This window comes from Xenopus tropicalis, chromosome 4, assembly GCF_000004195.4.
Source record: "Xenopus tropicalis strain Nigerian chromosome 4, UCB_Xtro_10.0, whole genome shotgun sequence".
NCBI lineage: Eukaryota > Metazoa > Chordata > Amphibia > Anura > Pipidae > Xenopus > Xenopus tropicalis.
Window position 1 is genome coordinate 123,735,115 of NC_030680.2, and position 27,914 is coordinate 123,763,028.

The 27,914-nt window shown below is 40.4% G+C and overlaps 1 protein-coding gene across 3 annotated transcripts in view; it reads left to right on the top strand.

The window, feature by feature from the left end:
* The window catches only part of prkcd (protein kinase C delta), a 41,813-nt gene that overhangs the window by 1,608 nt on the left and 12,291 nt on the right, over positions 1–27,914 (top strand). For all 3 annotated transcript variants that reach the window (XM_002934221.5, XM_012961498.3, XM_012961499.3), the window contains exons 2-4: positions 25,460–25,582; positions 26,022–26,221; positions 26,310–26,370. In XM_002934221.5, the coding sequence (XP_002934267.1) occupies positions 25,468–25,582; positions 26,022–26,221; positions 26,310–26,370 (376 nt within the window). In that variant the 5' untranslated portion in view covers positions 25,460–25,467. The remainder of the gene's footprint in view (positions 1–25,459; positions 25,583–26,021; positions 26,222–26,309; positions 26,371–27,914) is intronic.

Consider the following 27,914-nt stretch of genomic DNA (forward strand, 5'->3'; position numbering starts at 1 on the left):
TTGAAGTAGAATTCACTGGTTAGGTATCCTTTTTTTCTCTTGCAAAGCAGCAGTTGTGTCATGCTTTATGACTCAGATTCTAGCTATTGTTTTAACAGGTCATTCAGTCCAACATCCTACCTGAGTTTTGGATTGTAGTACAGGTATGGGGACCTGTTATCCAGAATGCTTGGGACCTGGGGTTTTCTGGATAAGGGATCTTTCCGTAATTTGGATCTTCATAACTGAAGTCTACTAAAAATCATTTCATTATTGAATAAACCTAATATGATTGTTTTGCCTCCAATAAGGGTTAATTATATCTTAGTTGGGATCAAGTACAAGGTACTGTTTTATTTTTACAGAGAAAAAGGAAAATATTTTTAAAAATTAGAATTATTTGCTTATAATGGAGTCTATGGGAGATGGCCTTTCCGTAATTCTGGACTTTCTGGATAAGGGATCCCATATCTGTATTATGCCATAGGTAGTGAAGAGTAAATCTCTCCCATTTTGAATCATTTCGCAAAAAGTTTGCCAAACTGCAGGAATTTGCAAAACACATTGAAGTCAATGGGCATTGTTTTGTGGCTACCACACAACTCTTGCAGCCATTGAAATCTATGGGCGTTTTTTCACAGCGAAACCTTGCAAAAGATTTAGCTCATCGCTAGTCATAGGTTAAGCAACCACTGCAACAATCTTGAAAACTGTGTTAACTAGCCCAAATAGATGATGGGTTGCTGTTTCTCCCCAGAAAGCTGGCAATTGTAGATTCTGTTAAGGGGGATTCAGCCGAATACCAACCATGTGGGTTCAGTGCATCTCTAGTATGAATGGCTCAGCTCTTGAGCAGGGTCCTCTTTACCTTCTGTGTCTGTACAGTGCTGCAGAATATGTTGGCACTTTATAAACACGTGCTAGTAATAATACAGCAACTGTAAGTCTAGTTCTTACACAGAAGTGGGATTTACTATCATACTTTATGATGATGACATTCCTGCCCTAAAGCAAGGAGGTTAGTGGACAGCGGACATGGCACTTACCCTACAAGATGTGTCCTGTTTCTTAAAAGATAAGTGCATTGGGCTGCTACAGCATTCTTGCTTGCCAATTAGCCCAAGCTTTGACACGCCCCCCCTCCTCTCCTCTTTTAAAGTCAAGATCTAGACTTGAAAAGCAAGAATTAAATTAAGTATTTTTTAGCCTCCCACCGCTCTTTGGACAGTCTAAAATTCTGCTTCTGATACAGTTATTGGGGGAAACATATATATAAATATATATTGCATACATTTAAAAGTTGCCATAACCTATCAAAGTAAAATATGTTGCGTAATGTTACTAGGGAGTAAAACAACTTGGCTAAGAATAAAAGAAATGTAAAATATTTTGCATAATATGTTCATTATTATTATTAACATTTATTTATAAAGCGCCAACATATTCCGCAGTGCTGTACAATAAGTGGGTTACATACATTGGACATACAGAGTAACATATAAAGCGACCAGTAACCAATACAAGAGGTGAAAAGGGCCCTGCCCAAAAGAGCTTACAATCTGATGTCTTTGTTCCTCTTATGACCTTAAAGCACTTTAAGGGCACCTATTGTATAAAAAATGTTTAACTCATTGGGACTGTGGGCACAACAGTTTTTTTTTTCCCCCAAAAAAGGGCCCAAGCTCCCAGTATGGATGGACAGATGTTGGAGCACACACATGCCAAAATGAATGAATGCCCCAACTCATGTGTGACGTAGGCTCACTCCCCAGATCTCATATCACATGCATACATGTGTCCTGTTCTTAGCAAATTTTCAGTTGGTCATCTTTTTTTTTTTTTTTTTTTTATAGTTTTCTATTCTAAATCTATTCACCTTTCAAGTGGGGTGAAGGTAGTCGTAGACTTAGGGGTAGAAAATGTGAGTTCCTGTGGCATTTGTGTATTTGTGCTGAATTATAACTTTCACTCATTGATAAATGCACTTCTAAAAATCCCATAGGAATGAATAGAACGTTGTTTTTTATGTATTAAGCTCTAAACTCACATTTTGATCTGCTCCTTATTTTTTTTTAATACTTACCTTTATTCAGGCCCTCTTCTGTTCATCTTATAGTCTCTTATTTCAACCATTATCTGGTTCCTAGGGAAAGTAGGAAACTAGCAACCATATAGGCTGAAATTCCATACTGGAGAGTCGCTTAACAAAAAAAAAAAAAAATGAAATAATTCAAAATTCTTCCTAAGCCCATATACTGGTAGTTATTGGCTGTCAACAGCATAAATCAACAGCCAATAACTACTAGTGTATAGGCTGTCGTACTGTGGATGCAGCACTGTACATTTTTGCAATACAATAATACGACAGGTGGACAAACATTGCAATTAAGAAAGATTACATAATACCTTAGAGCTTACAGTCTGTTACTTACCACATTAAGCCTGTTAACCTGCCTGGAAGTGTGGGAGGAAACCAGAGTACCTAGAGGAAACCCCTGCAGCTTTAGGGAGAATATACAAACTCCTCGCAGATAGCACCCAGGTAGGGACTCAGTGATACATGATGCATTCTGAGCAGTGCATGAGCATATACAGTGGAGGAAATAATTATTTGACCCCTCACTGATTTTGTAAGTTTGTCCAATGACAAAGAAATGAAAAGTCTCAGAACAGTATCATTTCAATGGTAGGTTTATTTTAACAGTGGCAGATAGCACATCAAAAGGAAAATCGAAAAAATAACTTTAAATAAAAGATAGCAACTGATTTGCATTTCATTGAGTGAAATAAGTTTTTGAACCCCTACCAACCATTAAGAGTTCTGGCTCCCACAGAGTGGTTAGACACTTCTACTCAATTAGTCAACCTCATTAAGGACACCTGTCTTAACTAGTCACCTGTATAAAAGACACCTGTCCACAGAATCAATCAATCAAGCAGACTCCAAACTCTCCAACATGGGAAAGACCAAAGAGCTGTCCAAGGATGTCAGAGACAAAATTGTAGACCTGCACAAGGCTGGAATGGGCTACAAAACCATTAGCAAGAAGCTGGGAGAGAAGGTGACAACTGTTGGTGCGATTGTTTGAAAATGGAAGGAGCACAAAATGACCATCAATCGACCTCGCTCTGGGGCTCCACGCAAGATCTCACCTCGTGGGGTGTCAATGATTCTGAGAAAGGTGAAAAAGCATCCTAGAACTACACGGGAGGAGTTAGTTAATGACCTCAAATTAGCAGGGACCACAGTCACCAAGAAAACCATTGGAAACACATTACACCGCAATGGATTAAAATCCTGCAGGGCTCGCAAGGTCCCCCTGCTCAAGAAGGCACATGTGCAGGCCCGTCTGAAGTTTGCCAATGAACACCTGAATTATTCTGTGAGTGACTGGGAGAAGGTGCTGTGGTCTGATGAGACCAAAATAGAGCTCTTTGGCATTAACTCAACTCGCTGTGTTTGGAGGAAGAAAAATGCTGCCTATGACCCCCAAAACACCGTCCCCACCATCAAGAATGGGTGTGGAAACATTTTGCTTTGGGGGTGTTTTTCTGCTAAGGGCACAGGACAACTTATTCGCATTAACGGGAAAATGGACGGAGCCATGTATCATGAAATCCTCCTTCCCTCTGCCAGGAAACTGAAAATGGGTCGTGGATGGGTGTTCCAGCACGACAATGACCCAAAACATACAGCAAAGGCAACAAAGGAGTGGCTCAAGAAGAAGCACATTAAGGTCATGGAGTGGCCTAGTCAGTCTCCGGACCTTAATCCAATAGAAAACCTATGGAGGGAGCTCAAGCTCAGAGTTGCACAGAGACCGCCTCGAAACCTTAGGGATTTAGAGATGATCTGCAAAGAGGAGTGGACCAACATTCCTCCTAAAATGTGCGCAAACTTGGTCATCAATTACAAGAAACGTTTGACCTCTGTGCTTGCAAACAAGGGTTTTTCCACTAAGTATTAAGTCTTTTTTTGTTAGAGGGTTCAAAAACTTATTTCACTCAATGAAATGCAAATCAGTTGTTATCTTTTATTTAAAGTTATTTTTTCGATTTTCCTTTTGATGTGCTATCTGCCACTGTTAAAATAAACCTACCATTGAAATGATACTGTTCTGAGACTTTTCATTTCTTTGTCATTGGACAAACTTACAAAATCAGTGAGGGGTCAAATAATTATTTCCTCCACTGTAGAGATGAGAAAGTGAAGAGGATCTGTAATTTGGTCCTTTGGACTCAAATGAACCCAAATGTGGCATTTGGCAATCTCTGTGTGTGTCCAGTCACATGTTATCCATCCTTTCATCCTGCAGGCTGATCAGTCACCCATTGTATGTATATACATACATACATTTATTTATTTATTTACTTTATCAAGTGTGTACATTGAAAAATGTAATCTAAATCAAATGGCCTGCAAGCACAATAAGCGATAAAAAGATTGCAGATGGCCATTGATCACAAGTAAAACACATCTATGCCACCTACCTTACTGCCATTGGAGTACTTAGATTGCTTGGTCACATTGATAAAGTTGCAAGTTTAAGTGTAGCCAAAATAATCATGGGTTTCAGATGAAAAACATTTTTGTCTTTGTTCCAGCACTGTAAAAGGACTACAATTGAGGTTCAGTTCTGCACTATGGCTTGCTGAGGTGAGGAGAGAGCTACACAGTGCAGGCATTGATGGCATTCTGGCAGCTGGAGAGGGCATGGTGGTACACAAGACCCTCAGTATTAGCCAGAGCGGATGTCCCAGCCAGGGTTAATCTGATTTGGCTGCACCCAAATTTGCTCTGTTTTTTTTTTTTTTGCACAAATACTTTTCTATGCATTTAATTTCCAACTTGCATTTTTTTTAAAATTTAGCATTGTTTATTCTGACAGCCATCTCAGAGCACTGTTCCAGTGGGTTTATGTTTTACAGCTGTGCTGTATTTTTTTCATTGTAAAATTCCAGTTGTTTAAATGGAAAAAACTATCTGGGAGGGCCCACTAAACAGATGGAACATTTTTCTGTGTTGTGGTTATTTTCAAGCAACACTACTGCTTATTTTGTAGATGGGATAAACAGCCTAAGGGTTTCGAGTATAGGTGCTGTTAAATTGACAATGGGATAGTTATTTCCTGTCTTGCATTAAGAACCTTTTATAATAATTGTTTCTTCCAGGGGAGGTGGGGCTTATACAGCCTGCACTTCAGTTAGGAAAAACAATACTATTTGGGCAAGAAAATGCTTTTAGTGAGCTCTGTGATGCCTGGTGTGGATGCCATGTTTGGAAGCTCACAGATTGGTGTGCCAGTTTGCTCATCATGTTACACGTCACACATATGCACATAATGAGAATATTTGTAAATTATTCAAAAGTTAGGCCCCCCCTGTGATTGTATTCACTTACCCGATAGCCCAGGCCGGTGCGCCTGTTAGCAGAAAACTTAACTAGTCGCGATTCTTCCACCAATCACTTTCATTGTCCTTCTCCTAAAGACACACACACAAAATAAATCTCCAGGTAGTAGTACCAGCACATATATGTTGCCTAAACCACTTAGGTTTGTCAATGATGTGTTCTCTATATGTATATAATGGTGCAAGCTGTACCTGCAGAGAAGAGCAGGCCATAGTGGGCTGTTGGTCAGTAGCCTGTACATATCACTTGCTGCACTGTTCTATTCAGGGTGGGACTGGGCATATTGTTTGTGCAGTTTTGCATGTGTGGTGTTTTGGCAGAGATAAGCACTGTGACACAAATAATAGTGTGTGTTTAACCTTACTTTGGGCATGGGGTTATTACGCTCCTGCAACAGGAATTGGCCTTCCCCAAGTTGCTGCTTCTGACAGGGGGGTCTTATGAGGGGGCATTGGCTGTGCTAGGGTTTAGCAGAGCAGCTATGTCAGCATATTAGTACAGGTAGTTATCTTCATAATTATATATGGATCATTTACAGAAAATAAGCTGTGAGCTTCTCCATACAGCTTAATGCAGCCCTGCATTGTGTTGCATCTCAGATGAGATGAAAATGCCAATAGATGAGCAGACAATACGTAGATTTATGATGGTTCAGCAAAGAAGGACAGTCTGTAGTGCTACACAGGAGTGCTGGTCAGCAGGAATGAATAGGCTGTGCCTTTATATAATTATATTTTGTGTAAGCAGGGATGGAAAGAATGTACTAGTATATAATAGAGATAGCTATATCAGCACAGATGACTGTACGTCTGTAGAGCAGCACAGGATGTGTCAGCAGATATATAGGATATCTAAAAACTAAGGGGTCCCTGTGAGGGCTAATCTGACAAAGGTAACAGCTGCAGTGTAAAGGGGATGAAGCACAGTAGGACATGCAGCGTTTGAATGATATGGTTGGAAGGAGATGGTGGGATGAGGAGACTAGTGGTAATGAGAGGCAAGGAGGGGTACAGATATATAGGAAGCACAACTGGCACATTGTGCAGCCAGCTATCAGTAGTGGTGTTTCTGAATGCACAGCCACATTTTAATTTTAGCAGTTTCAAATAGAAGCGTTGGCTCCACTGCTCTCAGCCTTCTGCAACTCTGTGTATCTGCTTTGACAAATACAAGTCCCACCTAAGTGCTTTTTTGGGCCAATATCTGCTCCATATACCAGAACTCAAGTGGAGCCAGTACTTGTCAGTGCAGATACCTGGAGCTGCAGAAGAGAGCAGATCCACTTCTTTCCACCTGCCTAAAAAAAGGCAGACTGAGAGCAGTGGAGCCAACACTAACATGTATACACAAAGAGCTAACCAGAAGGGCATGCTACCATTATTTGATTATCTAGTCCCCAGACAGTCATCTGTGTCCAGATAAAACAATGGTACGTTATAATATATGATCGTTTAGAATAAAAGCCCATACACACTCCAATATATTCATTCAATACGAACCGCGTGTGAGCTCCAAATTATTATCCTGTCAATTTTCGTTCCATGGCGATGGGACAGATCAGAAAATTTTGATCAAATAGCGATAGTCTCTGTGCATGTATTACTTATCTGATAATATCCTTGGGTGACCTACAATCTATTTCTGGGACACGGCTTTTGTACGATTGTCATCTGGCAATTATTAATTGTCCTACAATTTTAGTCTGAATGCTAAAATCTAAACATGTATGGCCAGCTTAAGGGTAGGGGCACACTGGGAACACTGAGTGGATCATCCGCTTTCCTCCACCTGTGTTTTGTATGCAGTAGGAGGCAATAGCGTCCGCTGTCATCTGCTCATTTGTGTATCCCCATTAACGGGCACAGTGTGGGCCTGCATTGAGCTACACTCAGGAGATATCAGTGCAGAAATGCCTATTATCCTGTTTCTGCGCCAGTATTAGCTCTGTGTGGCTCCATGCAGGCCAATGCCATGGATGTCAGTGGAGCTACAGGAATGACAGGATAGATATCCCCCACCTGGGCAAGAAACACAGATAGAGCAAAGCAGATTATTTGCTTCATGTATACTTGGCCTATTGTAAACCATGGTTGGTGAGTTACCCTCAGAAATACCCCTCAGAATCATAGGTGGCAAAATGTATTGGTGGAATTCTGGTCCTTTGGTGTGGAGGTAAACAATTACCCGTGGGGTTATTCCTATGCAATGGGCGCAGTTTAAACTGGAGAATGTACCTCAAGTGTACATCACTTTTTAATTCTCTTTATAAAGTATGAAGGACAACCAAACATTGTAACATATTGAATACATATTCACTTTTATACATGTATTTCTATATGGTTGGTAGAATTTTCATTTTGTATTTAGCTTTTATGACATTAATTGCACAAATACAGGATGTGCCAGTATATGTGTGATTTCAGATTTGTGCATAAAATTATTGCATAAGCAGGTCCATGTTAGCACCCATACTGGTCCTTGTACGGGTCACATAATGAGCATTTCATGTGAAGCCGTAGATTGTGAAAATTGAGATGTTAGCTTTTTCTCTTACCCATTCTATACCTTCCAAATGTGGAACAGAGGTGTTCAGATTTTTTTTTGTTTTGTTCTAAATCATTGATAAATTCAGTCATATTTCCAAATGCCCCAATTTCTTGTAGGTTGATATCTATGTAAACTGCTAAAATCTATAGGAAAGAGTCTACTGCTGACACAGGTATCCATACACGGGCAAATTTCAGCTGCCGATTCGGTTCCTTCAAAACAATTTGGCAGCTTATATGCCTGTGTATGGACATTCCCCTCGGGCCTACCTAACCAATATCTGGCCTAAAATTGGGCACATATGGATGAGGATGTTTGGTTTTCCCATTGGATTGGGGACCGCATCGGCTTGTTGATGCAGTCCTGGGTCCTACGGCCCCTATACCCGCTGTTTCATTTTGATAATTTGTCCATAAGGCCAAACAATCAAATTAGCCTAGTCCTGCTCACCGTTAGGTGTGCATATTGGGAAAAATTTGCTCATTTGGCAACGTCGCCAAACAAGAAGATTGTAACATGTATATCCACCATTATGGATTTTAGGTACCTGATACCATAATGGGACCCTTCTACTTTTTTTTTTCTTTTTAAAGGTCACCTACCTTAGGGAAATGCTACCTCGGTATGAGCATTTCTTGGTCAAAATATTATTGTTTTCCCCCAACTCATAGTTGGTCTTATTCATATTACCAGCAGGCAGTGCTAAGGCCCTAACCCAAATTATTTGTGGCCCATTGCCCTCTAGCTATGATATATATATTTTTTTTTTTTAAACTTTGTTTTTATTTCAAATTATCAAAGATGTCTTTTACAACATTTATGGTAGTGTTTCATTCTTACATTATAGTAAAACATTTAGGTTTAACATTTGTAACAAGAACTTGAACTTTCAGCTCATACTTGTTTCTCCTAGGCCTTGTGAGAATTAGTTTTCACTGTGGTAGGTTGCCAGCATTCTGTTTATTTGTTGGCTCCTGGGGGGTCCGTAATTTCGTTGGTCCGTTTCCTGGTTTTGTGAATTTTGAAGGTACTGGGATGCTTCAATTAGGAGTGGGTGTTCCTTAAGTGTTTCCATGTCGTACCATGTGGTTTGTCTGAATGTGTGGACTATGAGGTATCTGATTGGGTTGAGGTAAGGAAGCTATGTATGTGGGCCATGTGTTAAAGAACTTTGCAGTGTTTTGTTCTTTTCTGGTTGTTGCCTCCAGCCAGTCCATATAGAAGATGTTATGGATGGAGTATCTGGAGTTAGTGTTATGGATGGAGTATCTGGAGTTAGCCATTGATGTAGTATTGTCTTCCGGGCTGCCGCCGACAGTCTCCCCGCCAATAGTTTTTCAGATTTGGTTAATTGTGTATAAGATGTGGTTGTGCTGAACAATGCCCATTCTAAGTTTGTTTGGAGGGGTTTTCCAGTCACCTGTGACCAGTATAAGGCTATTTCCTTCCAAAAAGTTAGCTATGATATTTTATTTTAAAAAGAGTACAGGTTGTGTCAGTGTGTATATATATATATATATATATATATATATATATATATACAATCTCTATTGCTCTATAACAAAGCATGGCATGGCAGTAAAAACAGCCCAGTTTGTGGCAACAGAGATTCTCTGGGCCGACATGGGAGAAACATTAGACATGCAATATTCTCTGCATGAATCGGCATGTGAAAGGCTTACGGCACTGAGCCAGTCACAGCTTCACAATAGTGGAACAACCTCCTTATCCTTTTGGGAGAGCCCCAAACCATTTAAATGTTTGGATACAGCAATCTTTAAAGGACAAAGCAGCGCAAAATATAATTTTTTGCCTTATAAAAGAAAACAAAATTCTAAGCAGCTTTGCAGTAAACATTTATTACAAATTTGTAATGATTTTTGAGTTATTTCTATATATAATTGCTATTAAAAGCAGTGTTTGCCTGTCCTTTTCTATTCTCTGCCCTGGTGACTCAGACTGTTGAAACAATGTAGATTGTTAGGCAGCAGATTGACAGACTTGACTTGCTGGAGGAGACTGAGGGGCACATTTATTAACCCATGAACGGGCCGAATGCGTCCGATTGCGTTTTTTTCGTAATGATCGGTATTTTGCGATTTTTTCGTAGCGTTAAAACTTGCGCGCAAAGTCGCGCCATTTAAGTTTTAACGCTACGAAAAAGGCGCGACTTTGCGCGCAAGTTTTAACGCTACGAAAAAATTGCGACTTTGCGCAACTTTCGGAATGGCTACGAAAAACTCGCGTTTTTTCGCAAAAATCGTAAAGACGCCGAAAAAATCGCAAAAAATACGAAAAAGTCGCAAAATGTTCGTTTCCAATCGGAATTTTTCCAATTCAGATTCGAAATCGTGTCTTAGTAAATCAGCCCCTTACTGTTGTAACATTGTTTAAAAAGTAACAACCAGGAGTTCAGCAAATGCTGCTTTCAATAGCAGTTACATTTACAAATAACATTTAAAGCGCTACACATTTTTAATTATTTCATATTGGAAAATTGCTTAGAATTATGTTTTCTTTTATTATGCAAAAAATTATTTTTGGGGTTGACATGCCTTTTAAGGACTGCAGCACCAGAACACCTTATATTGCTTTCTGTGGGATGTGATGTTTATATGTCATATCATTTGTCATCATTTTGTCCCCTTATGTATGTTAGGTTGGCGAATTATTTAAAAGTGACCCCATTACTGCTGATACCTACCTGTATGTGGCCATCTTATCCCATTGTGAGGGTTTTTAAGCTATAATTGTGAACCATGGCCTACTTGTGATTTGTCCTATTGCAGCCAGTTGGACCTACAGAGATACCTGTTTTTTGAGCACCCACAACGCTGCCTGCCTACATTGCCCAGGTGATAGAATTGCTCCCTGTTTTACAGGTCTGTACAGATCTCACTAGTACACCTCTACCTCCAATTACCCCTGGTGCTTTGAGTCACAATGATCAGTGCAGCAGATTCAACATTTTGGTGGGGACATCAGGAAGGGAAGGTTGAAATATTACATCTGCTACACTGATCACTCGGTGGCACAATATATTGGCAAAGTGCTTAAAAATCCAGTTCCTATCGTTGCTGCAAACCCTGTACACAATGGGCCTATGTTCACCTCAAAAACTACTGGCTTTACTCTAGACGGAAGGGTAAAGCTTGGGGAGACAACTGCGCTCGCTTGCCAAACACTATAGGACAAGGTGAGAACTGGTTTTCAGCAAGATTCAATTGGTCACAGGGTTATTGCTAGAGGGTGACATTTACATGGTGTTCAATCCAAATGAATCTTGCCGAAAACCAGTTTTCACTTTGTCCTATAGTGTTTGCCAAGCGAGCGCAGTTGTCTCCCCAAGCTTTACCCTTCCGTCTAGAGTAAAGCCAGTAGTTTTTGAGGTGGAATTATTTGACTTATGGTCACTGTGCTGTTTCAGAAGCAACACAGAGGTCCTGAGTTTGATCCCTACCTGAACAATATCTGTGTTTTCTTGTGTTGCCTGGGTTTCCTTCTAAAATCCAACAAATCTCTATACCAGCCCAACATATCATGTATCACAGGTGTACCCAGGACTTTGTTGTTTGGCCACCAGAAATAGTGACCATGTGAATCGCTGTCAGAACAGGGTTATGAAAAGTGATATATATATTTCAACATCAATAACAATCAAACACTTTAATAGAATGTTCCATCCAGGACGCAGCATCTCATCATATTATTATTTTTCCTTTGTATGGTACAGCAGGCAGCAAAGGGTTAATAATAGCATTTGTGTGTTGTTCACATGAAACATATTTGCAGAGTGACCCAAGGCGGCCTGTTTGCTTCCTTTTGTATGTAAAGAATCTCCTAATAACTTGCGTTGGGAGACACCCTTAACTCTTCCGGTGCCACCACTGACCCCCATCTGTGGCACTACAAGGAATACTTTGCCTTCTCATCTCTCCCCAATAGAATCACCGTTTCCTTTGAATTTTACCCATACTGCACCCATAATTTTCGCTTAAAAAAAAAATTGCTGAAGTTTCAAATTTCTACAGGACTTTTTAATAGCCACAATTTGGCCGGATAGGGCAGCTGATTACATCCATAGTACCAGTTGTATATTGCCTTGCCAACAGGATAGGGCAAGCTTGAATGGGGATTATATTATATGTCGGTAATGTAGATGTAGCAACATAGATGATATTTGTCTACAACTCCCGTCATCCCACCAACAACATGTTAATTGGTTGCCCAGTAGTTTAACAACATGTAGCAGGCCTCCGTTTGCCAGCCTGTTATAGGTATGCACAGGTCTTGTCATAAAGAAAAATGCAGTTTTGGTGGGGAAATCCCAGAGCATTATTTCAGTGCTCAGAAACCGGTAGCAGACTCCTACACTTGCAGTTTCACTGCTGTGAGAGTCTGACCCCGCCCCCTGCCTTCAAAGTGTAAGAAGGGCGGTCCCTTATTTTATTTACTTTGTTTGGGTGTAAAATATTACAAACACTGCAGTCTTCATTTACTTTTCTCCATTGCAGTAACTCATAGCAACCAAATCAGCAACTAGCTATGGTCAGTTTACTGCAGTCAAAATAGTCCAAAAAGGTCTCTCAGGTTGCCTTGGGTTACAGTGCAGTTACATTGGTGCATGTGGGTTAATACAAACATTGTGCTAGGTGCAGAACTATAAACATGGGTTTGTCTAATGCTGCCTGTACCCTACATTAATAACACTGTTCTGTACTGGAGGCATTTAGAAATCTGATCCCTTTAAAAGGGGAATGGAATCCTTTGTCGGCGTTGGTTTGTGTGGCCCTGAGCGAGCCCGGACTCGCTATAGCGACTTCCCATTTTTGTGCTGCTGCAGGTTGCAAGCCGAATTCAGGTTCAACCAGTTCTTGTGTTTTCAGTCGAATTAAGGGGCGGGAGGGGGTAAGACGGAGACCAGAAGAAGAAAATCAAGATTTTTCAATCTGTAACTGTTTAAATGAAAGCACAAAGGCTCGGATAGTGGATGTACGGAGGGGAACTGGTTTGGTGGATATGAAGGCTGTGTAACTCAATAGCTTTCAGACATATAGGAGAGCTCTGGCACTGGGGGAGACCATGGGATCTTAATGGCAGAACTGCTTGTAAATGGCTACAAACAGATCTCTTTGTTAGCAGCAAGACGAGGTGCCCATAGGATTATTAACTTTATAAGGAACAAAGAAACCTCATTCATACTTGCTAGAATTACTCTTCTTCAGAGAGGGAGGTTGATGAAGACTGTACTACACCGGCTGATATTGTGTTTATTTACCAAAGAACACTGATATGGCTGTTTGCCACAAGCACTGTTCAGGGACCAATCAGGCGTGAGTGGGCCAGTAGAAGGAGGCTTATAGTAACGATCTATGTTCCAGGCTGACTCGCAGCCAAATTGCTGGAAGTAAAATCTAAATCTGTAATTGGGCACACAATAAAGCATTAGATAAGACTTGCCTGATTAGGCAGTTGTAAGCCAGTTAGTGGGGGGAACCTTAAAGCTGGCCATACACGCACCGATAATATCGCACGAAACCTCGTTTCGTACGATATTCGGTGCGTGTATGTCAAGTCACCGAGTCGACCAGTATCGCAGGAGGCTGCTGATATCGGTCGACTTGCCGATTGGCCAGGTCAATGGCGCCCGAGCAAAATCTGCCGTCAGGGCTGAATCGGCAGAAGGAGGTAGAAATCCTATTGTTTCTACCTCCTTATCTGCCGTTTCAGCCCTGAAGGTTAGTGGCGGGTCTGACAATCTTTCGTGCGACCGTCGGTCGCAGATAGCCACGTGTGTGGCCACCTTAAAGGAACAGTAACACCAAAAAATAAAAGTGTTTTAAAGTAATTAAAATATAATGTACAGTTGCCCTGCGCTGGTAAAACTGGTAAGTTTGCAACAGAAACGCTACTATAGTTTATATAAATGAGCTGCTGTGTCAACACGGGGGCAGCCATTGAAGCTTGGAAAAGGGAGAAAATGCACAGGCACATAGCAGATAACAGATAAGCTTTGTAGAATATAATGGGGTTTTATCTGTTAACTGCTAAGTAACCTGTGCCTTTTCTCCTGTAAATGGCTGCCCCCGTGGTTACACAGAAGCTTTATTATATAAACTATAGTAGTCTTTCTAAGGAAAACACACCAGTTGCACCAGTACAGGACAGCATTACATTATATAGTAATTACTTTTATACACTTTCATTTTTTGGTGTTACTGTCCCTTTAAGTTTCCAGTCTGTCAGATGTCAGCTCTCAAGCACACAAGCGCTAGGTTGCATGTATTTTTTATATAAGGACCAGAGGTCCCAAGCCATGGGTTAAGTCAGTACTGTCCAAGTGGTGTCCCACAGCCCCCCCTGTGTGCCCCCCATCTGTCTGGCTGCTTTGACTGCTTACCTTTTGTCTAGAAAGCGGCGACTAATCTCCCCGTGTGTCACTGCCCTAACAAGCAAGCTCCATCAGCATGTAAGGATCTATAAAATCTGTATATTGGTGCAGAACATGGAGACCCCAGTAATTTACCCAGCAACATCAAATTTCTGGCTCAGACCCCATGTTCCAGATTAGGTGAGCTGCAGAACATATCTGTGCTGGCACGTGACTGCTGTATCTGAGGCACTATAGAGCAGCCCTAATGGAGCAAACAAATGCACCATAACTCTTTCTGGGCCTTTAGTTATTAAAAATCTATATACATAGGACACAAATGACATGTTTTGCAATATTTGAAAGTAGAAACATGCTGCAGATAGGGGGAAGCAGTGTTGCACATAGCCACAAACCATTTCAGTTCAAATTGCTTTGATGAAAATATTGCATAAACTTCCCCCAGATAAGTTCCTGATTTCATGCTCCAAATCATGTGTAGGGGAAGGTACATCCGAGTTTGTTGGAGAGCCTTGTGATGGGGAGCTACCCTGCTGATGGGTAACCAGTTCAACTTCATTTCATAGTGATGGGAAACCTTGTGTCATTTCTTCCATGTGGCCTGACACTGCTGGGTGTGTGTATGGCCGGAGGCTGCGCCTATGAGACGGAGGGATGCCTGACTATATTTAATGAGTTATTTATTACACATTTCCTTGAGTATGATTATTGGACTTTGGATCCCTAAGAAGAAAGAATAGCATTACTGTAGTGCACTAAAGCGCTTATCTGCTTTGTATACACTGACACCAAGCTACATTCTCTTTTCAGCTCACCTTGGAGGTTGCTCTCTGTATAAAGTACTGCCACACTTTCCCTTCATACACTTACACACACAAACAGGGCTCACAGTCAAATCAGTATTCCTTATATAGGAATATATTATCGCTAAAGTAGTGGGTTCCTGCCCGTGCGGACGGGCGGGCGACCGGGCGGGGGGGGTCAAGGCAGTGGATGGGAGTGATCCAGCCTGAACAGCATTTAGGGCAAAATTCATGACTTTTGGTTGTTTGCTGTTTTGGGTGGCCATTTAGTGGTAGCATAGCAGTGTTATATGTATGTATGGGATTCCTAATCCAGAAACCCCTTGTACAAAACACTCTGTATTACGGGAAGGCCTTCTCCCATTTTAAGTAATTAATTCTAATGTTTTAAATTATTTTTTTTTTTCTCTGTAGTAATAGGATTGAGTACAATATACTGTTTCAACTAAGCTGCATGAATCCAAAGCAAAACAACACTATTGTGTTTATAAAATGTTGAAATGATTTTTAGCAGACTTAAAGGACATGTCAACCCCCAAAAAAATGTTTTTGCCGAATAAAAGAAAGCATCATTTTTAAAGCAACTTTCCAATAGGAATTTATTAAACATTTTTAGTTCGTTTTTGTTCATTTTTAGTTGTCAATGCATTAACTCTTAGGGGCCAGGTCATTAAAACACAATTCAAATCCAAAATGGGAAAAATTTGGTTTGGATACGATAATTTCTGAAGATCGCAAATATCGCGAAAATGCTTATGAAAAAATTGTATTGGTCACGATAATATCGTATTGGCGATCCGAAAGTCCTGAGATTTTCGTACCGAACAATTGTAAACAGCGGCAGAACCATTCCGAATTTTTCACGCAGGCGTGCAAAAAAGTTGCGCATGCGTGAAAAAATCGGTGAAAATATGCTTGGAGCTTTGGGTCCTAATAAATCTCCTCCTTGGTATCATGTAGAAACTGCTATTCTGAGACAATTTGTAATTGGTTTTTATTTTTTATTGTTTGTGGATTTTACTTAGCTTTTTGTTCAGCAGCTCTCTAGTTTGGAATTTCAGCAGCAAACTGGTTGCTAGGGTCCAGTTTAACCTAGCAACCAGGCAGGGGTTTGAAAGACAGACAAAAATATAAATAGGAGGGTCTAAATAGAAAGATAAGTAATTTAAAAGCAACAATAACAATAAAATTGTAGCCTCACAGAGCAATAGTTTTTGGCTGCTGGGGTCAGTGACCCCCATTTAAAAGCTGGAAAGAGGCAGAGGAGGAAGGCACATAATGAAAAAAATATAAAAAATAAATAATGAAAACTAGTTGCAAACTAGCTAGGAATAGGCCATTCTATAACCTAGTAACCTGAACCTGAAGGTGAACCTCCCCTCCTGGTTTACTTTTTAAACGAGGTTGCAAGTTAATCTGCTGCCTTGTGTGACATTGCTTCAAACGCCAGAGCCCCAGGGCACAGAATGGGAAAAGACAAACACTTTTAATAGCAATTACTTTTACAGAGTTGCTTAGATTTGTTTTTTCTTTTATTAGTCAAAAGTATATTTTTGGGTTAACATGCCCTTTAAGGTATGGTGATTTAAGTTACAGAAAGATCCCTTATCCATCAAACCCGGGTCCCAAGTATTCTGTATATCAGATCCTGTACCTATATTAATATACGCAGTGCAGCAGCCATGGCTTGCGATTCATACCACCCTTGTGTTAGTACATGAGACTCAATTAATCTTTTCACAGTTCTGGCTATATTGACCCAACTACTGTTCTGTAACAGCGATACCTAACCTGTGTTCTCCAGTTGAAGGGTTGTGAAGGGTTTCTAAGTGGATTTTCTTTTCCCAAAGCATTTGAATGTGAGCCTTTGTTATATAGAGTGCAGGCCATAATGTGCTATGGGAATGCGAGATTCTTCACAAAATGCCTTTAGAGTGCTTGCCCCAGATACAGACGCTCTTGTGTATCCCAAGCCTGTCTGTGTGAAGGTCACATCTTTCCAGCATTGCTAGGAACTGCATCATGTCATTCCTGTGATCAAGCACTGCCTTTTCTTTCTGCCCTCAGAATTGGCCCTTCTGCGTTAGCCCTCAGTGTGGGCCCTTCTGTGTTAGCCCTCGGCGTGGGCCCTTCTGCGTTAGCCGTCGGCGTGGGCCCTTCTGCGTTAGCCGTCGGCGTGGGCCCTTCTGCGTTAGCCGTCGGCGTGGGCCCTTCTGCGTTAGCCGTCGGCGTGGGCCCTTCTGCGTAAGCCATGCTGCACCCAGCTGTCACAGGGCAGCGCTGTTTGCATCACTGCTTTCACTATATTTGTATGAGTGGTTTAAATGGCAATGGTCATTGTTACAAAAAAGACATTAAACTTTAGTTTATGTTTAATAGGGATGCACCAAATCCAGGATTCACATTTTGCCCAGCTCTGGATAACTGAAAATTAATGTTTCTAGTCTATGCAATTTTATTATTTTTCCTAAATGTGAATATGCAAATTAATGTTTGGGATTCGGTTTGGTATTTGGCTGGATGCTTTGTGGAGAATTTGGTATTTGGCTAAATTCAGAAATTATATATTTGTGCATCTTTATATTAAATGACCTATTTGTGAGTTGCTCAACCTAATTTTTATTTTTGTGAGTCACTGACAGATTGTCTCTGCTCTCATTGGCTGATTCCAGCATGAGTCGCCAATAATTTGCATTGTGTATGTACATATGTACAGTACATGTCTTAATACAGGAGTGGGATCTGCTTTCCGGAATGCCAGGGACCCGTAGGTACTGTACATGCCCATATCTGGTTGGAACGTTTGGCTGATTTATACTGCTTAACCCTCTGGGCATGTTTTGCGAGGTGAGAGGCTGTGTGGATTGATTGATCAAAGATTATCTAGCCTGACTGAAAATTTTCATTGGTTGACTGCACTTGTGATCATTTGGGCAATGCACATCACTAGTGGCCACACAGTTTTGCCATTTAAGGGCATTAAGGGCAATGTGCCATCACAACATTACCTGGCAGGGTATCCCACCCCCTCAACAACCTCACAGTAAAGAACCATTTGTGTCAGGTGACAATGCCTTCACTCTGAAGGGCTGGCTTCTTGCTTTGTTTTCCCCTTTGTGAGTCTGTATTGCCTTCCAATTTATTGGGAAAGAGTTGCCATGTTGCTCGAAAGCATTTCTCCTTCAGAGAGAGCTGTAAAGTTGTGGAATTCTTTCTCCCTAAATCAGACGTACTGGCAGATATATTACATAGGATTAAGAAGGGGTTGGATAGCTTTTTAGCAGAGGAGAACATTTTTAAAAAGTTACTGAAATCAATTGATCCAGCGACAGGTTGGTCAGGAAGGAGTGTTTCTCCCCCCTGAGGCAAGTTAGACAAGCTTTAATTGGGTTTCTCTGGATCAACTAGCAGTTAGGCAGGTTTTATTTAGACAAAAAACTTGATAGACATGTATCTTTTATAATGCTAAATACTCTGCCGTAAATGTGTCATTTATTAAAATATATTTGAAAAGTGGAAACATCGTCCATGAAACCAGTACTATAGATAACAGATCCCATGCTTGCCATATGTGTTTTGGGGATTTTCTCTCAAAAACGGGGCTCATGCAGGTAAAAATAGTGATCCCTATGGACCTGTACATACAAAGGATTATAAATAGGGGAGGTGTGTGTGGAAAAGTAACACATATGTAATGGGACGGTGGAATAAACATTTTGTACCTCCCTGTTAATGGGAGCTCTTTTTTTATACTGCGTATTGTCCCCATCCTACGAGTGTATGGGGAAGAGTCACTCATACTACTATTTATACTCATACCTCTTTCTCTGGTTACGTCAGTGGCTTATTTCTGATTTAAAAGGAGTATGGTGAGTAAACAGAAAGAAAGAGAATGCTAATTCTGCCACTGGAAGATGTAGTTATTCTGGGCAGGCTACACAAATTACAGAATATATATATATATATAATATATATGTCAGTGAAAGGCTATTTCCAGATTAAGAGAGAAGATGTAGGCGTAGACTAGTTTTTTGCACATATATGTAAAAGTATAATTTAAAGGGGTGGTTCACACTAAAAGTTAACTTCTGGAATGTTTATTGAATGGCCAGTTCTGAGCAACTTTTTAATTGGCCTTTATTTTTAATTTGTTATGGTTTTGGATTTTTTGCTTTCTTCTTTTGACTCTTTATGGCTTTTAAATGGGGGTCACTGACCCCAGCAACGCATAAATTGTTGTTCTGTGAGGCTACAGTGTTATTGTCTATGAAGATTGTCATTCATTCATTTCATCTCATTTATTTTACAATGTTATTGTTATTGTCTTTTTTGTTACTTATATTTATATTCATGCCTTTTCCTTTAATATTCTAATCTCTCGCTCAAATCAGTGCCTGGTTGCTAGGTTAAGTTGTACCTAAGCAATCAGGTAGCTACTGAAACTCCCAGCAAGAGAGCTGCTGAACGAAAAGCTAAATTGTTCAAAAACCACAAATATAAAAAAAAAATGAAGATCAAATGTAAAAGTTGTCAGAATATCACTCTCTACATTGCACTAAAATTTAATTCAGAGATGAACAACCCCTTTAAAGGGGAACTGTCCTTGTCTGCTAATTTACCCTCATGTTTGTGTTGAATGTGCAGGGCTATCACCCTTATTACTCTCCCGGGGCGTGCCGCTGGCCTGTCCTGCTCCATCCCTGCAATCATTTACTATAGCATTTCCGGAGCTGCGGCCAAGGATATTTCTGGAGGATAATTCAGGAAGGAACAGCTTTCGTAATTACCTTTCACTAGGATGTGGAGGAAACTCTCCTGGCTGAGAAAACTGTAATGTGGCCTCAGTTCTATGTATACATATTGTTTTCTGGTAGAATCCTGTCCTTTTCTTGAACTGTGTATATTTGTATATACAGGTATAGGATCCATTATCCAGAAAGTTCTGAATTACGGAATGGCTGTCTCCCATAGACTCCATTATAAGCAAATAATTCTAATTTTTGAAAATGATTTTCTTTTTCTCTGTGATAATAAAACAGAACATTGTACTTGATCCCAACTAAGATATAATTAATCCTTATTGGAGGCAAAACAATCCTATTGGGTTTATTTATTATTTAAATGATTTTCTAGCAGACTTAAGGTATGGAGATCCAAATTACGGAAAGATCCCTTATCTGGAAAACCCCAGGTCCCGAGCATTCTAGATAACAGGTCCCATACCTGTACTAGCCAAAATAATAGAAACACCAACAGGAAAAAATAGTAATTTAAATTATTAATTGAAAACTCTCTAAATGTTGGCCTTACTGCCAAGTATCAGTGCCCCTTGTAACTTCAAGAGCCGACATTCTGATTCTTAAATCGGAATTTCTGCAACTCGGCCCTCTCTGACACAAAAACCCAAAGTGGGGGTGGGGTTGGGGGAATCATTCACTCAGGGCAGCACTAGGGGCTGAAACGTCCTTGGTTTGGTGGTATGTGGCCAGAGAATGGATATCCGTAGCCAGTGCCTGGCTAAAGCATTGGCATTTGGCTTTAGCATAGCTGCACCAATAGGAACATATCAAGAGAGTAACATACATAGTTAGATATAGTTACATAGGGTTGAAAAAAGACCCTTCCAAGCAAACCCAGCACACACAAACCTATACTGACCTATCTATCCACTCACATACAGTCCCATACTGACCTATCTATCCACTCACATACAGACCCATACTGACCTATCTATACACTCACATACAGACCCATACTGACCTATCTATCCACTCACATACAGACCCACACTGACCTATCTATCCACTCACATACAGACCCATACTGACCTATCTATCCACTCACATACAGACCCATACTGACCTATCTATCCACTCACATACAGACCCACACTGACCTATCTATCCACTCACATACAGACCCATACTGACCTATCTATCCACTCACATACAGACCCATACTGACCTATCCACTCACATACAGACCCATACTGACCTATCTATACACTCACATACAGACCCATACTGACCTGTCTATCCACTCACATACAGACCCACACTGACCTATCTATCCACTCACATACAGACCCACACTGACCTATCTATCCACTCACATACAGACCCATACTGACCTATCTATACACTCACATACAGACCCACACTGACCTATCTATCCACTCACATACAGACCCATACTGACCTATCTATACACTCACATACAGACCCATACTGACCTATCTATCCACTCACATACAGACCCATACTGACCTATCTATCCACTCACATACAGACCCATACTGACCTATCTATCCACTCACATACAGACCCATACTGACCTATCTATACACTCACATACAGACCCACACTGACCTATCTATCCACTCACATACAGACCCACACTGACCTATCTATCCACTCACATACAGACCCATACTGACCTATCTATACACTCACATACATAAACCATATATACCAACATCAATGCTATGCTACTGTAGATATTAGTGTCACAATAGCCTTGGATACTATGCTTGTTCAAGAACTCATCCAGGCCCCATTAACAGAATCTGCCATCACAACATCACTAGGAAGGGCATTCCCCAGCCTCACTGCCCTCACCATTAAAAACAAAAACCCCTACGCTGCTTCAAATGAAAGATCCGTTCCTCTAATCTCAAGGGGGGCCTCTGGTGCGCTGATTGTTTTTATGGGAAAAAGAACACCCCCTATACGTCTACAATCCCCTCTAATATATTTAGGCGTGAGGCGTGCACCCCTCTTCGATGTTTCCGCTTTAATGGTACTTCATGGTGTACACAATATTTCAGACCACCTGGTCTATTTCTGAAGTATATTCAAGAGAAGCCCTGTTTGGTCCCAGCTTTGCAGAGAAAGTCTTTAACCCAAATTGCATGGTCCTATTAAATTATCATGGCACTAGATTGCAAGGTATTAACAGGAATTTATTGGGGTCATTTATTTCTCTGTATTTCAGAATTAGCCGTGGTGCTCAACATTTTGCTTGATTTAGGTATACCCTATCGGGCAGATTTGTCAGAATTCTTTTTTTTTTTTGTTTTTCTAAATATGAATTTTATTCGGAGAAATGCCACTAAGTTTCAAAGGGTTTTTATATATAATCAAAGGGGATTATAGCCAGATAGTGGTTGAACATTTCTCCCATAAAAACAATCAACGCACCAGAGGTCACCCTTTTAGATTAGAGGAACAGACCTTCCATTTAAAGTAGCGTAGGGGGTTTTTCACAGTGAGGGCAGTGAGGTTGGGGAATGCCCTTCCTAGTGATGTTGTGATGGCAGATTTTGTTAATGTCTTTAAAGGAACAGTTATTATTATTAACATTTATTTATAAAGCAGTTCAGTGTAAAAATGAAAATGGGCAAAATAGACAGACTGCACAAAATAAAAATGTATTCAGTATAGTTGATCAGCCAAAAATGTAATCTATAAGTGAGCAGATTTCTAACATAATAGCCTGAACACTACTTCCTCCTTTACAGCTCTCTAAGCTGTTAGCAGTCTTTGACCTGCATGCTCACAAACTAACTGAATAGTTAGTTTGTCCTATGTGCCCCCCTAAAGTCACTGACTAAATAAGAGGTTCAAAAGCGGAATGCAGGAAGTAGTGTTCAGGCCATTATGTTAAACATCTGCCCACTCCTGCCTTTATAGATTACATTTTTGCCTAACTAACTATATTGCAAATATTTTCTATTTTGCGCAGTCTGTCTATTTTACCCAGTTTCATTTTTACACTGAACTGTTCCTTAAAGAGGGGCTTGGATGACTTAACGAACAAGCATATATATGCAGTGCTATTGTGATACTAAATGTGATACTAAAATCTACAGTTGGTTATATATAGTTTATGTATGTGAGTGTATATATATATATATATATATAATATATTTTATGCACTGGGGTTTGTGTAAAGGGGTTGAACTTGATGGACTTTGGTCTTTTTTCAACTCAGCTTGACTATATAACTATTTGTGTAACTGACTTTAATGCCAAGAATTCTTGAGTTAGTAGAGTGACAGAAATATTTTCATTCAGCCAAGCGATGATGTGCCATTGTTTTCAAAGCAGCCATAATTTAGTATGGCACACTAACCACTTGTCTAATAAAAATAATAAGGAATGAATGTATGACTTTATTCCAGTTTCAGGCAGAGCTTCCTTTTGTTGTTAGTGGCAAACAGGACTATCTCAGCTGTTTGCGCACTGTGTTTTTTACTTGCATGGCATCAAATCATCTCAACAAGCCCTCCATTGCCCTCCATAAGGATCACTTAGAATTCCAGCACAGCTCTTACGAGATGCAGGAGAGCACATTTTCTATTAGCCGCAGCCTTGCATGGTGATTTTTTGTGATTTTTTTCAGAACTTAAAAACTCTAAATGCAGCTCTTTAGCACCATCCAGAGTCAGTGCCGGGGCAACACAGGATGTTGATGAAAAAAGTCCTATCAGTGAGAATTGTATCTGACAAGTCTTATCTGCTGTGGTCTAAACACAGACAAGTGTTAAAGGATGTTTGCATCACATAATCGCCCCCTCTAATAATTACACCATCTACAGCATTTAACGTGTGAATATGACTGGTGATACCGCAGAAATGACATTTTGATCTGTGCCGCTTTATTTGTGTTGTCTAGTAACACCCGGCATGGCAAGATTAGAGAGAACCAGCATGGAAGGTGTTAAACATTGTTTGAATTGAAAAATGAGCCCAGAAGGACTGTTGGCTTGTATTATGGTAATATTGGTTTGTGAGATCCTAGCGGCCTGGGCCTCCCCGAGTGATTTTGCCCTTCTCTAGATATTCTGTCTGTGTCTGCACACCTGAACTGTTACAGCAAAGCAAACCATTAGGAATGTCATTTTAGCTATAATGTCAACAGGGGGGTAGGTGGCAGTGCTGCCCACAAAATAAATAGTGCTAAACTATATGTAAGTGGCCAAAAACTATATTGCCGTTTTGGCACACACGGGTTTGTGGAGATTAAGTTAAACAAATAATTTAAAGAAAGGAATAATTTTAAAATGAAAGTTATATATATATATATATATATATATATATATATATATATATATATATATATATATATATATATATATATATATATATATATTAGTGTGTGTGTGTGTGTACGTATCTATATATATATATCCTGACATTTCTGGAAGGAAAGTGGAATAATTTAGGCTCATTACTTTGGCAGTAGATACTTGTAATATAGTAACAGAATCCATGATTTACTGGTTATATTTCAGCCTGGTAGAGTCCTCAAACAGGTATAGGGTTACTTTTGGTTTTAATTCCTTCTTTCTTTTTCTTTCTTTTTTGCTGTATTTTAATAGTTGTTGATTTTAATGTAGGCAAAATAAAAGTATATTTTATGATTCGGAGCAGGTGTGCCTAGATTTCATGTGTCTCTTTACTACTTTCAATTTATATAATATTATACACACTAGCGCACCCTGTTAATAGACTATAGTGCGAGGTTGATCTGCTCTATAATAGGGTTTACATGTCTGCGTTAAGCTTTCCTGGGTTAGAGAAGCAGAAGAAGCATTGCAGAAATGCTGATCTTTACAAGGCCCTCTTGGGCAAAAGCCACAGAGCATCCCACTTGGGCATTAATTCCGATAATGGTGTTGTGGGCACATGCCAGTCTCTCTGTAGTGTTTACTTTGCTCTTGTATAAACTTTGAACATTTTATTCCTGCAGATTAAAAGCAGACTCTTAGCTGTCCATTAGGAGCAGGTCCAACGTAAACAGAGCCCCCTTCCAAAGTAAACCGAGAACCCTCCGTTTCCAGTCACCTGGCCCATGTGGCACCTCTGCTGTGGGCTGCCAGTGAGCATTTCTCTAACACTTGGTTTGCAGCTAATTTCTTCACTGAAAAGTCCAAAGATCTGCCAGCAGCTGTACCCGGTGGGCACTACCTAGGTGCTTAGCCAGTGCTGTAGCGATGGCTGCCATTGAAGTGCCTTGTGGTGCCACTGTTCACTCTGAGCATGCTGCAGGCATTGCATATTCTCACCATCAAACTGTACCTAGAGAAAAACATGGCCACTAATGTAGGTAGCTCCTAATCAGAGTTATCTATGTCAGATACAATATCTGCTTATATACGGCATGCCTGGGATTGTTCTTTTAAACTGCCATTTTTATCCAGTGAGAGGGTCCGCTCTCTGTGTTACCATGAGGTAGATAATCTGGACAAGTATGTTCTTTTCTACATGTCTTCACAATAAACAACTTGTTTTGTTAACACGCTACTTGTGACTCTTTTCACAGGGTTTACAATGTCTCCTTTCCTGCGCATTTCCTTTAATTCCTTCGACCTGGGGGGCATGCTCAGTCTCCCAGACCATAGCCAGCCTTTCTGTGCAGTCAAAGTGAAAGAATCTCTCACTACAGGTAAGTGATCTCCATTCTGATTATGAGCTTACATTGCTCTTCTATAAGAAGGGTGCACCATTTGTCTATATGCATGTAAAAGTCTGCTCGCTCTTCTACAAATATAGAAAAATTGCAGGGCACTCTGGTATTCAATAAAAAACATTTTATTGAATACCCGATTGCCCATCAATTTATTTTATATTTCAATAATTTGCTTGGGGATCCTAGATTGGACCCCTGCAGTAAGCACCGAACCCTATATTATATCAAATAATTGTAAGGAGTGCATCGCCAACTATATTTTTCTCTCTTCTAGAAGATTTTTGGAACCTTGTTATTATAGTGGTTGGTGATTAAAGCAAACTTTCTACTCGACTTACTGGTGCTGACAGAACAACATGTGAAAAGAAAGATGTCTGTTTATCACCATAATACAAGACTTGTGTATCCCTTATAGAGAGAGGCAAGACTTTGGTTCAGAAAAAGCCTACCATGTACCCAGACTGGAAGTCACCATTTGATGCTCACATCTATGAGGGACGCGTGATCCAGATAGTGCTAATGAAGGCAGCAGAAGATCCTCTATCAGAAGCCACCGTGGGTGTCTCCGTGCTGGCTGAACGCTGCAAGAAAGGCAATGGCAAGTCAGAATTCTGGGTAAGTGGAGGGGTTGGATTCTGTGAGGCAGCCAGAACTGGGCTGATGTTGGGCAAATATAAAGATGCACTTTTATATCTTCCCACAGTTGGATCTCCAGCCCCAAGCCAAAGTGCTAATGTCGGTGCAGTACTTCCTGGAAGATGCTGGTATGTTCATTGTGTGTGTATTTGTGTTGCATTTCTGGGTTTTATAATAAGGGTTTTTTATAACCTACTGAGACATTGTGTTGCCTGGGGGTCCCTAATGTTTGCTGGGATGGTAATGACTATATGTGTTTAGACGTGCGTTACAGACCCACTCTGGACTTGATATAACAGTTAACTTTATTAGATCAGGATTTCTTCCCCCAAAGTAGCAACAATATCCCAAGCAGCCAGCCTAATGTACATGCATAATATGTAGGAGTATAATATACATGCACATAAATGCCACAAATAACATATGATCACATTTTGCATCTTGAGTCATCCAACTTTGCAGTGTTGTTTCACCCCTGGACATCCAGAGTACAAACAGGAGAGTCTGTAAAGCTGGATATACATGCCCAGCTTTGGTCAGACTCCTGACCTAAGCCCTGTTGTATCTGAGGGTGTTGCACTACACTGAGCCATCCTGTAGCTGGTTGTGAGATGCAGTGTTTCTGTTGTCATATGTTACATAGTTACATAGTTACATAGGGTTGAAAAAAGACCATTGTCCATCAAGTTCAACCCATCCGAGTAAACCCAGCACACAACCTATACTAACCAATCTATACACTCACATACATAAACTATATATATACAACCAGTAATACTAACTGTAGATATTAGTATCACAATAGCCTTGGATATTCTGCTTGTTCAAAAACTCATCCAGGCCCCTCTTAAAGGCATTAACAGAGTCTGCCATTACCACATCACTAGGAAGGGCATTCCACAGCCTCACTGCCCTCACTGTGAAAAACCACCTACGCTGCTTCAAATGGAAGCTCTGTTCCTCTAATCTATAGGGGTGACCTCTGGTGCGCTGATTGTTTTTATGGGAAAAAAGAACATCCCCCAACTGCCTATAATCCCCTCTAATGTACTTGTACAGAGTAATCATGTCCCCTCGCAAGCGCCTCTTTTCCAGAGAAAACAACCCCAACCTCGACAGTCTAACCTCATAGCTTAAATCTTCCATCCCCTTTACCAGTTTAGTTGCACGTCTCTGCACTCTCTCCAGCTCATTAATATCCTTCTTAAGGACTGGAGCCCAAAACTGCACTGCATACTCAAGGTGAGGCCTTACCAGGGACCTATAAAGCGGCAAAAATATGTCCTCATCCCTTGAGTCAATGCCCTTTTTTATACAAGACAGCACTTTATTTGCTGTAGTAGCCACAGAATGACACTGCCTGGAATTAGACAACTTGTGATCTACAAAAACCCCTAGATCCTTCTCCATTAAGGATGCCCCCAACACACTACCATTCAGTAGATAGTTTGCGTTTATATTATTCCTACCAAAGTGCATAACTTTGCACTTGTCAACATTGAACCTCATTTTCCAGTTTGCTGCCCAGTTTTCCAATTTTGTCAAATCGCTCTGCAAAGCGGCAGCATCCTGCATGGAACTTATAGTTTTGCACAATTTAGTGTCATCAGCAAAAATAGAAACAGTACTCTCTATGCCCACCTCCAGGTCATTAATAAACAAGTTAAAAAGC